This window comes from Gamsiella multidivaricata, assembly GCF_025024155.1.
Source record: "Gamsiella multidivaricata strain RSA 2152 chromosome Unknown BC939scaffold_12, whole genome shotgun sequence".
NCBI lineage: Eukaryota > Fungi > Mortierellomycota > Mortierellomycetes > Mortierellales > Mortierellaceae > Gamsiella > Gamsiella multidivaricata.
In genome coordinates this window covers 147596-163290 of record NW_026251720.1, presented here as the reverse complement: position 1 = coordinate 163290, position 15695 = coordinate 147596, and the positions used below count along the sequence as shown (strand labels likewise).

At 49.9% G+C, this 15695-nt stretch overlaps 3 protein-coding genes across 3 annotated transcripts; 2 read left to right on the top strand and 1 right to left on the bottom strand.

The window, feature by feature from the left end:
• Positions 1–2208: 2208 nt before the first annotated feature.
• BC939DRAFT_474447 (TEA/ATTS domain family-domain-containing protein) lies at positions 2209–4800 on the top strand (the record flags this gene model as incomplete). Its single annotated transcript, XM_051558421.1, has 3 exons — positions 2209–3238; positions 3373–3549; positions 3635–4800. The coding sequence occupies 3 exons, from the start codon at positions 2209–2211 to the stop codon at positions 4798–4800; spliced, it is 2373 nt and encodes a 790-aa protein (XP_051415275.1).
• A 198-nt stretch (positions 4801–4998) lies between these two features.
• Positions 4999–7647, bottom strand: BC939DRAFT_38154 (uncharacterized protein). Its single transcript, XM_051551760.1, has 4 exons — positions 6954–7647; positions 6671–6869; positions 6079–6370; positions 4999–5962 (listed from the first exon to the last, which is right to left on the bottom strand). The coding sequence occupies exons 1-4, from the start codon at positions 7468–7470 to the stop codon at positions 5198–5200; spliced, it is 1773 nt and encodes a 590-aa protein (XP_051415274.1). The 5' UTR covers positions 7471–7647; the 3' UTR covers positions 4999–5197.
• Positions 7648–9010: 1363 nt separating this feature from the next.
• Positions 9011–15636, top strand: BC939DRAFT_442277 (ras guanine nucleotide exchange factor domain-containing protein). Its single transcript, XM_051554360.1, has 7 exons — positions 9011–9539; positions 9854–10028; positions 10131–10288; positions 11418–13799; positions 13888–14351; positions 15066–15154; positions 15248–15636. The coding sequence occupies exons 1-6, from the start codon at positions 9087–9089 to the stop codon at positions 15151–15153; spliced, it is 3720 nt and encodes a 1239-aa protein (XP_051415273.1). The 5' UTR covers positions 9011–9086; the 3' UTR covers position 15154; positions 15248–15636.
• Positions 15637–15695: the final 59 nt, after the last annotated feature.

Sequence of the window (15695 nt, the reverse complement as noted above, 5' to 3'; positions counted from 1 at the left end):
AAAAGAACATATCCTAAATGAATGATACGTCTTACATCTCAAGAGCGACGGGCGGATTGAAATATGAATTGTCGCAATGGACAAGGATGGCAGTTTTTTTTTTTTTTTTTTTTTAGACGTTCAAGAACGTACAGTATATTGTCAGCGCATGGGCCGATGCACGAACTGACAGACCATACTCCATCTCGGAGGGGGACAAAGAAAAATGGATGCTCTCTCCCTTTCTTTATTTTTCGCGAGAATTCCAATGCATTCCGAGATCGAAGCATATACGAGATGGTAAAGGATTTGAACCACACCACCATCCACGTAGAAAAGGAGTGGTCTTAGAGCCTTGCTTTCCTTCACACACTCCCTTCTTTTCTTCTTTTTTCTTTCCTAAAAGAAAGTTTTGGAGCATTACGACTAGACTCTCCTTGTTATCCGTACCCTCTCTAACCTACACCTGCCTCCCTAGCCTTGCGCTATCCCCCGTTACTATCGGATTTAGAATAAAAACAACAGCTGTTGAAGATGCTGTTCCCTTCCTCCGATGTGGCGAGGGAGTGAGAGAGAGAACGTGAACGTGGGTTGCGGAACAAAGGTTCTGTGGGTTTATTGGCGATTGTGCACTGTAAGCGTGGCTAATCACCCGTCTTTCTTCGTCTTACAGCCCATCTTCTTCAATCCCCTCCTGGGCAGTAAAATAGGCGCGTTTTACGCAGGGCCATTACTTCTTTCCAAAAAGAACGCTCTCAATGGCTGTGGTAGTAAGCAGATCGGGGCACCGCAATTTACCTTCGTACGACTACCTCGGTGATACAGTGCAAACACACCCTTATTCTTATGAGGCATCTGTATAGCTGGATGTACGCGCGTGTTTCAAAGTGAGGATAGAAAGCTGACCTCGAGGTGAGGCGCCACAACGTAGCCAGATAATGTAGAAGGAGCAATGGACGAGTGAATAAGGAGAAATGAATAAGGAAGCGAATAGGCGAGCGTATACCATCCCTCTCTCCCTTGCACTCTGACTCTGCTGCTTCTTTTCACCCCTTTGGCCATTTTTATGCTGTTCCCTTCATTATGTGCACCACTGCAAAAAGCGGAATAAAGCGCTAATGCTACTTGTAATAGGCGTTGTCTCCTGGCCCACAACCCTTCTCTCTCCTGCTGCATCCCCCTCTTTTTTTTTTTTTAAACCTACTTGGTACGCTTTATGCTTCATAATAGTAAGCAACCATATGTGTAGGGAAGGTGCAAATGGTGGGTGGTAGATGGTGGGTGGCAGTGGTGGTGTTCTCCCTTTTTGTTGGCCCTTGCAGGTGGGCGGGTCCAGCTTTTCCGCTTGGATAAAACAGACCACACACTCCTCATCATCAGCACCCTGATCCTCCTCAAAGTCCTCTCGCAAGCATCATCGTTGTCGTCACCTGGAAGAGGAGGGGGAGGAAAGATCCTCTGCTCGTCATCCGCTGCATATGGCTTCAAAGCCCTGGTTCGGGCCTTTTCGCTACACACATACTCCCTATAATCGATCGGTTCGCCCCTTTTCATAATAACATCCAGGCGTCAATATTATACCAGTAAGAAGGAGGATAGATGACATGCTATTACTTATATCTATTTTTTAGAAGAGCTGAACAGCAGCAGAAGCAGCAGCACGCTAGACAAATCCCAGGAGGGAGAGAGGGAGTGCTTTTCTTATCCGGCCTGTACTGTGCGGCTCAACCACTCATTCAAAAGCGGGTTCTTTTCCACCTATCCCCTCTTCTTTGTCTTCCTGTTCATCTGCTCCTGCTCCTACCCTTCTACGCCCTCACACCCCTCATTTAATCTGGACAGGTTGGCGGATAGAATCACAAACAGGCAGGGCAATCATCCACTCGGCTCTTTTGTATCTAGCTTACGTCGCGTCTCTTGCATTACGCCGTTTACCGCGTCTTTTATAGATTGTGAACGAGGCGAGGAACCCGCTTCTTTCCTTCCTCACCTTCTTTTCTCCTTACCTTACCTTTCTGCCCCAGCTGTCTCCTTGATCAAGCATCCTCTCCTGCTCATCCTTTCGCTTCACTCTCCACCCTGCTCTCTTTTCTTTTCTTTTTCTTTTATACTTTCAACAAACACTCACAGACCTATTCAATGTCTAGCGACATGTTTGCGGCAATCTATGGAGAGATCGACAGCGTTGCAGTCCATCCTTTTGACCAGCACCCATTTAACATCTCCATAATGACTCCGGCACCCTCGCAGCTAAGCGGGTCTCCCCTGGGAATTGTCAGCTCCGACAAAGATCTATTGAACACACCTTCCCCCTCACAAATAATGCCCTCGTCAATGGATCTTATGAGTTGCGGCCAGGACCCTTTCGACCAGCAGCTAATCAGGGCCCTTCTTAGTCCTGCCAATACACTCAGCCCAACCAAAGACGCAGAAACCCCTGCCTCTTTATCAAAGTCAGTATTTCAACAAGAACCGATCAAGCCAGAACCAGACTGTCAGAATCCTATGGACTTTGCAGCGGCGCTACTGTCAGCGTCGACCCCGCTTCCGGCGTCGTCTGCTACTCAGGGCTTGGAGATGACAGATATTAACGAAGAGATCACGCAGGAAGCTGCGTCAATAAGAGTTGCTTCCCACAAACCACAGCCAGCGACAGAGAAAAAGATCTCGTCCAAAGCACCAGGGATCACTAAGCGCCATAGTGTGAGCCGTCAGGCACAGCAGCCCCCATTAGTGACACACCAGCATCACACCCCTCCTCCTTTCGCCTCTCCCTTAATCCGACACCACCATCATCCACACCACCAACACCACAAGTCTGGTTCGCTTGATCTCCGCAGATCTAGCCTCGAGCGATTTCTGAAGCAACAAACCTCTCAGATTCAACACGGACATATCCCCTCCGCTGGCCTGGTCACTATGCACATGCCAACCATTTTGAACAACCTTGCGACAATTAGTCCCTCTCTCCTACCGCCAGGTGAACAACCCCAACTTCAACAGCAACAGCAATTGTTCCAACAGATCCCCCAAGCACAGCGGCAACAGCAACCGTGTCCACAAAACGCTGAATTGCTGCAGTTACAGCAGCAACATCCTCGAGTTTCATCTATCCACTGTGCGACCAATGTGCTCAGCAATACCGCTGGCCCACAACGAACGCAGTCGATTTTTAAGCGCAGATTGACCAAAGACAAACTGACTAAACACGATCGTGAAGAAGTATGGCCTGCGGATGTTGAGAAGGTCTTTTATGAAGGTACATACACACCTTTATCCTTTACGCAATCACGTCTTGAATGCTTCACACACTGGTCCCAATGTCCGAAAATTAATTCCGGTGGTGTGGTTTTTTTTTTTTTTTTTTTTTTTTTTTTCATGCGCGCATCACAGCTCTTGAACTGATCCCCAAGCTGGGTCGTCGCAAGGTCCTGGTCGATGGAAAGCCATGTGGACGAAACGAGCTCATTGCGGACTATATTTTCAAGCGCACTAACAAGATCCGGACGCGCAAGCAGGTCTCTTCCCATATTCAAGTCCTCAAGAACACCCGGAAGAGTGATGCAGCCTGTACGTTGAATACCATATCTCTTATCCTCTATCTTATTCCACTGTTAATCTAATCATACACATTCTTTCTTTTTTCCCCCGTCAGTCATGAAGCTGCTGATGGATAGCGGAGATGGAGAAGATGAATTGACGATCGATATCTCGACTGGCTGCTTCTCCCCCTTTGAGAGCCTAGAGGCCTCGCCTACATCACCGGTATTTCCCATGGACCACGGTCCCTTGAGTCAGCGACGCAACTCAATCGCCTCAATCTCATCCTTTGCATTCCAACTTCACCAGCTCACGCCGTCCCAAGGACGCCCGCCGACCAAGAAACACCGGCATACGCAAAGTATGTCGTCCATCATGTCCGAAACGGCCTTATCAAACCACTTTTCCAATCAACTGACTTGCGACGTAACAAGCCGCCCGATCTGTGAGCACTCAGAGTTGACGCCCGACTCGGCCGTGTCCCTGTCTGCGGACGTGAACTGGAAGAGCAGCTCAACAACTGCGACATCGACGTCGTCTGGGTCGGAAGATGGTTCCTCTGAGATTACTGCTCCTAGCACAAGCCTCTGTAGTAACCTTTTTACACGCGAGGACACGGGTATCAGTGACTTGACAGCCGAGATCACGTACCCGTTCTGGCCGAGCGTATTTGGACTCTTTACAGAGTACATCTCGGACCTGAGTCCTGGGATCTCACAGATGCACTCGTTAGCACGGTCGAGCGATCTGGGACAGCGGTCGTTTGGTAGCATCAATGTCCATCAGATGCCGCAGGAAAAGTTCCCGACGCTGTGTGAGCTTTACCAAAAGACCATGTGCACATTCTTGTTCTTCAAGATCAAGTTGGATCTGAACCTCAATCTGAATGGAGTGTTTGGGAACACGTCGTTGTTTGATTCGACGGAGCGACGGCTGATCGAGTGCACGACTTCAATCTATTCGTTTGGGAGCAAGGTTCTAGAAGCCAAGGAGCTGAGGCAGGCAGCGGTGATTGAGAACAAGTTTGTGTACAACTTTGAGTTTGTGAACCAGTTCTTTGGCGCGTTCCTGAACGGGATCCGGGGCCTGACAACATGGAGTGAGATTGATATTGCGCTGAGCAATCTATCGGTCGTACAGGTCTTTGAGGATAAGGATACGAGGTTCGAGAGCCCTGCGCCGCTGTTGGTTATGGCGTTTGATTTCGAGAGAGGGCAAGGTGATGTCGAGACGTATTTCATTGCGGACGGATCGGATATGTTGGAGTCCCTTGTTTGCTGAGTGCTCGTCTGGCCTTAGCGGTTATCTTCCTACCTGTATACATATACTGCCTTATAGTCTCTACCCGTTATTATTCTCCGTTATAAACACAGCTCACGGAATCCTTCGCTAGACCATCTAATCCCTTGAACAAACACGTCGATCCCCCAACGCGTGCGCGCTCCAACTATGTTTTCTATTATCCGAGATGGGCTCTCCTGAGCCGAGCCCTTTCTTTTTCAAAATTAGTGGCGTTGAGTAAGCAGCGTATTTTTAGGTGTTGCGCCCAAATCCAATCTCCTTTGATCACAACGGGGCACAGCTCTTATTACCGATGCACCACTTCCTGGTTCGAGAACATTGGATATTGTAGATGGGGGCTTTTTAATTGTATGCATAAGATTTGAAGAGGCACCAATCATGAGTCCAGATCCATCTCCCGCATGAGCTCAGAGCATTGCAGAATATGATGCTGACTTCCCAGGGTGCTCGACCTTGTCGGTTTCGGAAACCGAATCACGTTGTCGAGTCCATCGCCCTCGGGATGCCACCCATGCATCACAGTTGTGAAGCCTCGGTTCATGATTGGACTCGGCACATGCTGGTCTTTGTGGATCGATAACTCGGATTCCGTCCCGAGCTGTGAGCGTAATGAGGCGCGATTCTGTGAAGCTGTTCCCTGGAGGAAGATAACTGAGCTCAAATGGGTTATCTGGCAGGATGTGTTCTGTGGAGTGGGTGTGGATGATGAAGGAGTTGATAGCAGCGGCACAGGTTGTAGGGTCGAAGTGTCCCTGGGGGCTAAAGTATGATGCTGGGGGCTGATGCCACTCGTCCTTGGGTTGGCAGAGTCCTTGGAGTCCAAGGGAATGGGCTGACTTGTGGGTAGTGAATTATAGCCCTGTCCTGCATTACCGTCCTGCACGGTTGCTGCTCCTGACAAACCCAGAGAGGGCTCGCCTTCGTCGCGCGCTTTCTTCCACCACCGTCGAACACGCCTGAGCGATTCATCCAGCTTCAAGAACGGGGACTGACGCTGATCCAATGTGGGCTTTGAGCTGGAGCCCCTCCACCCTGCGGCGGGTGCAGGCTGGTTGGTGTGAGAGCTGTCTGTTTCCTGCACAGCTCTGATTAGATGAGGCGCGGGAAGCAAAGGTCTCGAACGGATATCATTGTATATATTCTAGCAAAAAACAACAACAACAGCAACAGCAACCCATAAAGTAAAACTGAGTATTCTATACCGTTGTTTGTTGAACGCGAACAAGGTGGAAAGTCACCATTCTTAAGCATCATCACCTTCAACACTTTTTTGTCAAAGTACTCTTGCGGGTATCCCCCTCCTTCACTCTGGAGCAACCGTACGAAGTAACTACAGGAGACTTTAGGCCGTGATCTAGGATTACGGAACTCTTGATCGATGAACAGGAAGGTCCAGAAGAGATGGTACAGCATATCGGGCGCATAGGCCGGTGCAAAGACCTCCTTGGTCTCTGGATTGGAGTAATAATATAATTCTGAGAGGTTGCAGATCAGCTTATCAAACAGCGACATGGACATGAACGGGAACATGTCCGTCTCGAACCGCGTCCTATGAAGATTAGTGAGTATACAATTAGCATTTTTTTTCGGTAGGAAAGCATTTACAAGGAGATCGATCAAAAAGTATCTGTGTGGCACGGTGCATCTTGGTCTGAGCTCAATGCAGTTTGTGTGGCAGCGACAGCGCGTATGGACATGGTTTCTGCAACCAAGCAATTGACCCTTACGAGAGTTACGCCTATTGCGTAAAAAGATTGCTGCATGCTGCATGCTGCATATAAAACATGGACCTCTACGGTGGGTGGTCCGAGGACAACCCTCCTGATTTGGCTGTCTGCATTATTTTTACCTGATAGCATGAACAAGGCCCTGCCCGTTGAAGGGCATATCCTGGGTAATCCGGGCTAGCTCAACTCTCGCAGGACCGTGCCAATGTGCCGAAACCAGACTGCAGTTGACGATACTCTTGCGGTCCATGAGGTGCCGAAAGATGAGCGAAAGGATCTCATTAGCCAGATATGAGGCTATGCTGTTCTTGACAGGAATCGCTGCAGCCATAGTGATTTCAAAAGGGTTTAATGGGTGGGGATCGCTCAAAAGCGCACCTCCAGGAAAATTATCGCTGGTCTTGCCTTGTTGTCCAAAGCCGGCCGCCCGGCTGAAAAATGCCCTGGCCGACCTTTTCGATCGTAGGGTACGCCGCGGTGCCGGTGATGATGGTGCCGGATGAGTAACCGTCAGTCCTGAGTTACTAATTAAGGAAGGTGTGGGGATACATGGCGAGGAGACGGACCCGCGATGAGACCGGGATAGCGGAGTAGGACTGGATGTGAAACCGAGCTGCAGATCGTGTGCATGCAGAACCATATCCCTGTCGTCTTTCCTTCCTGGGCTTTGCTCATCTTTGGAGACCGCGACGGCGGCGCCTAGATCGACATTGGGTCCGGATATCGTTGTCGGTGCTGCAATTGTTGGAATTGCCTCTGTCTTTAATAGCTTCGGTGGTGATACCGAGGCTGACGTGCCCTCACTTGTCCTGGAGGTCTGATTGAGCATCTGCGACGAACGCCTCGTTTTTGTCAGAGTGCAGATATAGCTTGCGAAGGAGCGTGTGGTTTGGGCTGACACAGATTGAAGGGGTTCTTGCATGTTGTCTAGGCAGATTTCTGTTCCTGCCGTCGTTTTGATTGCTATCGCGCCTGCTCCTTCTCCTGCTCCTGTACCCGCTAATGCACCCACTGCTGTTGCTGCTCTTGCTCTTGCTGCTGCTCCTGCTGCTGTTAGTGTGAATACTAATGCAGCAGCAAATGGGTCAAGGCTGTTGGACGGTCCCTAATACAATTAGGGGGGCAATAAACGAGTGCTATGCAGCGGAAATGCAGCTGTGATATACAGAAGTACGATACAGGGGATAAACAGAAAAGAGAGGCCTGGAAGGAAAAGAAGAAGGAGAAGAGAAGATAGAAGCAATTGTCTTGAAGCTTGGAGAAGTGCCTGGATCGGTCAGCCTGAAATGTATGGCAGGCCTTGTTTGTCCCGAAAAAACCGTGCAGCTAGGATGAATGCAGACGACGGCGAAGAAGGATCAGGTCGATGGCTATGGAGGGAGACGAAAGAGATGAAGGAAGATAGATGGAAGGAAGGGAACAAGGAGGGTCAGCATTAAGGACGGAGAGGGGGGAAGAGGAGCGCCGTCGACTGCGATAGTGTATCGTATTCACGAGTGACCATGACCACGGTAGTTGTACGGGATCTGCAGGGTCAAGGAAGAAGAGAGGAGGAGGGGTAGTGGACGTGCGCCTGGTATTTGGAGACTGGGGACCAGGGACGGACGATAAGGACAGATCAGCATAGGATGCTGGTATAGTAAGCTAAGGAGTTCGGATATATATATATATGTATATAGGCTCCTAGGACATTCATTTCCTAGGACATTTTCCCATGTGGGCCAAGCACAAGAAGGCAGCAGGACTGGCACTGGGGCTGTATGGGCTGTATAGGACTACCGAGGATGGACACCGTGGGCACCTCCATCCGTTTACAGCACTCCCGTACACTGCAGCAGCATCAGCAGCATCAGCAGCATCAGCAGCAGCCTTAATAGATGGACAGACACATGCTGCGTCTATTTATTAGAGTTGAGTGTGTTGGCCAAAGGGAGGATGTGGACACATGTTGGTTGACCCGTGAAATCATAAATGTGCTGTGTGTGCACAGTGTCTATGTGTTCAATGTGCGGTGGACACACACAACACCGCATCAGCCCTACAGCGCCCTCAAATGAAACCCTCTTCTGGAGTGCGCTCTTTTTTTTCGTCTTTTTCCTTGTCCTGTCCTGTCTTTGCCTTGTCTCGTCTTGTCTCCACCCCTCCTCCATCCCCTCCATCCCCTCCATCCCCCCATTCCGAACCGTCCCTCATCTGATTCGCATCCTCTGGACTGTTGCGCGCTGTTCCCTTGGCCCATTTTATCTACAACACACAGCTAAAGAGATATCAGACACACAGACCAGTAATAAGTGATATCTCTCTCCCGATAAGAATTATTATCTCAACGGCCCTCTTCTCTCACTCTATCTCGCACTCCATCCCACACTGTCCCTTTCTCTCTCTCCCTCCCGCTTACACCCCCTCCGCCGTCCTCCCCCTCCCCCGCTCGTCCTCCCCCTCCCCCGCTCGTCACCCCCCTCCCCCGCTCGTCACCCCCCTCCCCCTGTCCCCCTCCCCTGGCCCTTTCTTTGGCCCTTTTTATTTTTTAATATCCCCATGGACCAACCAACACCACTGCAGCCCCAGTCAGAGCCACAACAGCAGCACCAACAGGAGAACCAGACACACCAGCACTCGACACACCCAGCTGACCAGGACAGGATAGCATCGTCAGAAGTCCTTCAACCCCACCACCACGACCAACTACAGCAGCACCAACACTTCAACCCCGAAGCAGGACCACAACCAGAGCAGGAGGACGACGACGAAGAGGACCAAGGCTCGGACTCATGCCTCGTCGTTCGTGCTCTCTATCCCTTCCACTCTGAAGACAACACCTCGCTCTCATTCCAGAAGGATGAGCTGATCCAGGTCCTCACCCAGCTCGAGTCCGGCTGGTGGTATGGCTACTGCAGAGAAGAACGAGGATGGTTCCCCTCCAACTACGTCGAGCTGATCACCCACGACGACATCGATTCTGCCAGCGAGGATGCCAGCGAGGATGAAGCTGTACGTCTCTACCTTTTTTTATATTGCGTTCATTCCCTTACGTCTCCAGCTCTGATCGTCTTTCTATCCCTGATCACATCCTCCCCCTTGCCTCGCCTTGTCCTGCCTTGCCTTGCCTTGCCTTTCGATCTTCAATACCATATACCATACTTGGTGTTTTTGATCATACGACACGATATTCGTTCGATGTTGCACCCTCCATCACTTTTTTCTTTTCTTTTTTTTTTTGTCGCACAATGCCAAAGATATTGAACACGTTCCTTTGTCATCGCTCATTTTTATTTCTACATTTGTTTTATCTGGATATTCCGTAGGCGAGCGACGATCTCTGGCTACCCAAGACCACAGCCGATGGTCAGGTCTTTTACTTCAATACCCGCACAGGCGACTCGTCATGGTCCATTCCAGCACCGTCCCTCCGATCCAGAGAGATCGCAATCGAGGAGCAGGAGGATGCAATCGATCGTAACAATACCAGACACAGCAATGGTTCGTGTACGTTGTTATAATCATGCAACAGATTGTGGAGCGCATAGAGAATTTGTTGCTAATGCGATTATATCCGGTCTAATGTTCGATGGACGCCTTTAGATCTCGACTACAACAATCCGACGAATGACATCGCCTTCAAGATGTTGAGCAGTGCGTCTTCCGCCGGAGCGAATGCTGGACTTGGTCATGAACCCACTGACACAGAAAGTCAAAGCGGTTCGACGCGACCTAGCTCCTGGCAAACGTCCGCAATTCCGGTATGTAATTTTTAAAACGAAAAAGTATTTTATGCGAGCCTTACGCAGCCATTCCTTGTACTGCGACCGATTCACAAGTGTGGTGTGAGAGGAGTGAGCAAGTCAAGGAACCGACAGGGATAGCAATACGGGAAGACTTGCATAGTCGGACTTGAACTGGGTGCGGGACCCATGCCAGAGTGAAGATCGTATGAGCCCTATCTCTGTGTCTTTTTCTCTGGCCTTTGTTGTGTCTTGTTGTTGTTCTACAAAGCTCTCAAAAAATAGAAGGTTTTTTTGTTTTTGTTTTTCGCTTCTCTTCAAGTGCTCTACTCTAGGGGTATTGCTGAACAGACGGATGTGTTTGATATGGATATGGTATTGATGGGCTGGGCACGGCGTAGAACAACCGGATGGAGAGCAGAGCAGAGCAGAGCAGAGCAGTATGGGTCTTAAGATACAATAACCTCGGCCTTTGGCTTGGGAAAAAAAAAGATCTTTTTTGAGCGTGTATGTTGAACGGGTGACAAACACAGCGAAGATGACGGGCATGGCGGGGACCAACTTGCCGACTCCTTCCCATGGACATATTTCTCTTCCCCTTCTTTGTGCTTGTGCTCCGGAATCCGCATTGTTGGGCCTGTGGTCGCGATGGATGGTTGCCATGTGTGCGTGCTGCTGTGTCTCTATAGTGGTCCTGTCCTTATTTACGGCTGCATGCATGTATAGGTTATTATTTCTTTTACTTTATTCTATTTTATTTTTTTTCAAAAAAGCTTTATTTGGGGTCAATATCTACCATGCATGCATGCCAACCCGCCCAGACTGGTGCCAATCGTATAATTAATGGGTTCTGCACTCCATGCACGCCTGCTTGCTACACCGATCTCTATCTGTATCACCTTTTTTTTTTTTGAGCCTGCGAGCTCATAATCTCATCCATAAGCGGGCCAAGGAAGGAAGGGAAGGGATAGGAGCTGTAATAAGCATTAATAATGTCTTTGCCGTTTGTATGCCGTCGGGTACCATCGCTTCCTCACGTCCCGTCTGTATGCGGGACATGTACAGAAACGTCCTCCTCGGACTATACGCACGATCAAGGTTGCTGACATCAGATTGCCCTGTACCTAACTAACCTCCCTAACCATAGACTCGAGCGGGCTCGCCTGAATCACAAGAACCTGACGCAGCCCTCACGGGCCTTCGCAAGCCCTCAGGGTGGACAACACCCTCCCATGATGCTGCGTCCACACCGGTCCTGCCTCCTCTTCCAAGCGTCTCCAATCCATTTGACCCGGAGCCCACGTGGGAGTCCCTTGCAGATCACACCACAGGGGCCCTCCAGAATTTGCTCCACTCGGCGGAGAAAGGTTATAGGGCATACTATCAGATTCAGGCAACTCAGGTCGTTGAAGCCATCAGGGTAATGCTCTACGCTTCTGGAACAGTCGACAAGGACTCTGCACCGGTACGCATGCATAGGGGACTGAAGTTGCATCATCGGCAAATCATGGCTGCGGTCTCGAAGCTGGTGCTCTCCGCCAAAATGGCGTCTAGTTTCTGGCCCGCAGAAGGTGCTGTTACGAAGATGCTGGCGGATGCAAACGATGTGGCCCAGGCTGTCCACCAGTTCATTTTTACGGCCCAAAGTGCCGGCGTCACCGTTCACGAGGTTGATGCCAAGCTCATCCTCGATCCCGAGAGTCCGTACGAGTGCAAACCCACGAAGCGATTGAGCCGCGCGGTATCGAATGCGTCACGCATCTCGAGCGAAGCCGGCGACCAGAATCCATACAGATCATCCAACTCCGCCGTAGGACTTGTCAACCAACTCGACTACTATGCCAAGAGTTCAAGCAAGGCCTTGGGAGTACTTGCATTGCAACTGAGAAAGGCCATCGACTCATCACTTGATCCTGCACAGCCTGTGCCTTCGTCTCGTCTTTCCCTGGGCTCCTCCATATTGAACTCTGCCCAGTCGTCGCAGCTCGTGAACCAGTGCCACCAAACTATCTCTCAGCTCGGCTCATTGTTGAACCTCGTCGGAGAGTTTTATACCCAGACCTTGAACGAACACCCTACGATAGAGGACCACATTTTCATCAGCGTCCGCAGTTCCAAGCAGATTCTCTACAACAATGTCGCAGCGCTTGTCATGGCCATCCAGCTGGCCACAGACCCGATGGTTCAAACAACGGTTCTGGAGATGGCGCTTGAGGCGACATCAACGGCTGAAAAATCGACGCAGGACCTCGTAGGATTCGCCCGCACCCTTTCCATGGAAAGGGAACACGCAGAGAGGGCAGCTCGATTCAATGGCAAAGCCGACTCCAACTCTACACTGGTCTCGCAACATACTTATGTCCTACACCGACAAACTGAAATCGATATGTACTTTCAGGAGCAGGACTCGGATCTGGATGGCGAGGCCGCCAAAAACTCACGGAATCGCTCCAACTCACAGCTCTCCACCTTCTCGAGCACCTCGTCTGCCTCAAACATCTCCGCTCCAACAACGCCAGGAACAGAATACACAGGTCGTTCGCAACCGAACGGCTACCCGTTTCCATCCACTCTCCCTTACGATCGTCCACAGTCGCCTTCGCTTCCAGTACCACTGACTCCCGGCGTTAGTGCGACCCCACAAAAGCAGGATGCCCGGGGTGAAAAGTTGAAGAAAATGCTGGGCGACGATGCGCCTGCACCGAAGCCCAATAAGCAGGCGGAACAGCCATGGTTTCTCGGGCATGATTATTCACCAGCCGACATCTCGTTCAACATGGAGGGCCACGTTCGAGGAGGAACGTTGCCTGCACTGGTGGAGCGCTTGACACTCCATGACGGACTGGACTCGAACTTTGTTGCAACCTTTTTGCTAACCTATCGCTCGTTTGCCACCACGGAACAACTATTTACACTGCTGTTCCGTCGCTTCACCGTTACGCCGCCACCGGGTCTGGACGTTCCAGAGACGGAGCAATGGCAGGAGAGGAAGCTGACGCCCATTCGCCTACGCGTCTTCAACATCATCAAGTCATGGCTGGAGAACTATTACCTTGAGGACGAAGCAGAGGACCGACAGATTTTGCCAAAGATCAAGGAGTTTTCGGGATCCACTCTGGTGCGTGACACCATGAATTTTGCTGCTCTACAGCTTATCAAGTTGGTAGAAAAGCGAGAGACATCAGACGGGGCCTTCCGCAGGATGGTACTCAACCTTACAACACAGGCACCTCAACCCATCACGCCTCGCAATCTAAAGCGCATTAGGTTCATGGATCTGGATCCGCTGGAGCTTGCGCGTCAGTTGACGATCATGGAGGCAACATACTACAATAAAATCAAGCCGATCGAGTGTCTGGCCAAGGCGTGGACGAGTGATGATCCTGAGCTGGCAGGCAAGGCTGTGAATATCAAGAAAATGATCGAGACCAGCAATCTTTTCTCCAACTGGATCAATGAGGTCGTCCTGAGCGAGAAGGATCCCAAGAAGCGAGCAGGCGTCATCAAGTACCTTGTCGTTCTTGCTGAAGTAAGTGCTCCTTTATCTCTCATTTAGCTGGTGAAGGCTGGTTCTGTAATCTGGATGCTGATATTCGTATCTTTTGTATCCCTCTTAGAAACTGCGCCAGCTCAACAACTTTGACTTGCTCTCTGCGACGACGGCTGCGCTTTCCCAGTCACCCATTCATCGGCTGAAGCGCACCTGGGAGCTGGTTCCTTCCAAGACAATGAACTCTCTTGGGACACTGCAAGCACTTACAAGTTCTGCCAAGAACTGGGCCGATTACCGCACCGAACTGCACTCTGTGAACCCGCCATGCGTGCCCTTCGTGGGTCTGTATCTGACTGATTTGGTCATGATCCAGGACGGCAATCCGGATTTTCTCCGCAAGACGGATAACCACATTAATTTTTACAAGCGTGTCAGCACAGCAGAGGTCATTCGGGAAATTCAGGGGTACCAGGCCGTCCCTTACTGCCTAACGATGGTCCCGGAGATCCAGGCCTTCATTCGCCGCGGAATGGATAATGCAAAGTCGGTTGCAGAGCTCTATGACATGAGTTTGGCGCTGGAACCTAGGTGAGTGAGGTGTTTGTTTCGCGGAGAAGGGTATTGTTTGGGATGGACACACATCAGGAAGACGACAGAGCCAGGAACGCGAGCATTTATCTTTACTCGACGAACGATGGACGCTGGAAAATCATTTTGGGCCTACCGCTGGACATGGACTTGGACGTGGATGCAGGACTTGGATGACTGGGAAATAAGCGCTTGTTATTGCTCCCTTGCTATCCTATTCCAGTGCTCTTTTTTCGTCTCTCTTTTCTTTTCTCTTCTATTTTGTTTTATCTTGTTGATCTGAGGAAAAGAAGAAAGAGCGGTATAAGGAGAGACTTAAGCACGAGAAGAAACGCGTTCGTCACTATTCTAACGCATTACTCGTTCCATCGTTCCATCGTTGCTGTTTTTTTCTTTTTTTTTTCTTTTTTTCTTTTTTATTTTATTCTTTTTTTTATTTTTTTTTTATCTTTCTTCAACTCTATTGATACTTTGTGCCGCAAACCAAAGGGAATCGGATGAGGAAAAGATGTCACGTCTCTTGGCAAAATCAGGATTCATATAGACGGAAGCTGAGGAAACGCAAGTCGCGAGAGTAACCACTATTCTGACGCAAACAAACCCATGCCCTCTGTATTCTCCCCCTCCCTCTCTCCCCTCTTCTCCTCTCCTCCTCTCCTCCTCTTGTCGATACTCTTTCTCTTCGATCGCTGGAATCCAATGTTCACTTTGCAGGACAAGACCCATCACTGTGGTCTCACAGACGTCGGGCATACCTGCCTTCAACGGAGTTGGCATGCCAGTTCTAGATCTTGGTGTTTGAGGTATGTGCGAAAATGAGCTCGGGTTCTCTTCAGTGTTTCGTACTCCCTTTGAAAGAAGCCTTTGCTGACAAATGGATCTACGTTAATTTATAGGAAGAAAGACTGAACAACAGGCATCTGGGCAAGCGACAAAGATACACACCGAAATAGACGAGAGCATTCTTCGTTCTCTCGTAGATACCATATCCATCCCACCAAGCGTTCATCCAGGACCCATCCTCCTTGTATTTTTCTCATTTTTTTGATTCAACTGCATAACCAAGCACACACCGCTCCAGTGCGGACGAAACTTCGTTCGCATTGAGGCAATTCATTTTTTCCTTGCTCCATTTTGTTTTGCAAGACCAATCTGCATCCTACTTAGCATAGTTCCTCTATAATATCTATATATCTATCTACCTATCTACCTATCTATCCATATATCTACATCATACCATGGCAGCAACAGCCAGAAAGAATTGAAATGCACGTCGAAAATGGCTAGTGTGCTTTTGTCCGTAAACAGCGCTAGGTACGCGATTTCAGCGCGCCTTAAAAGTGC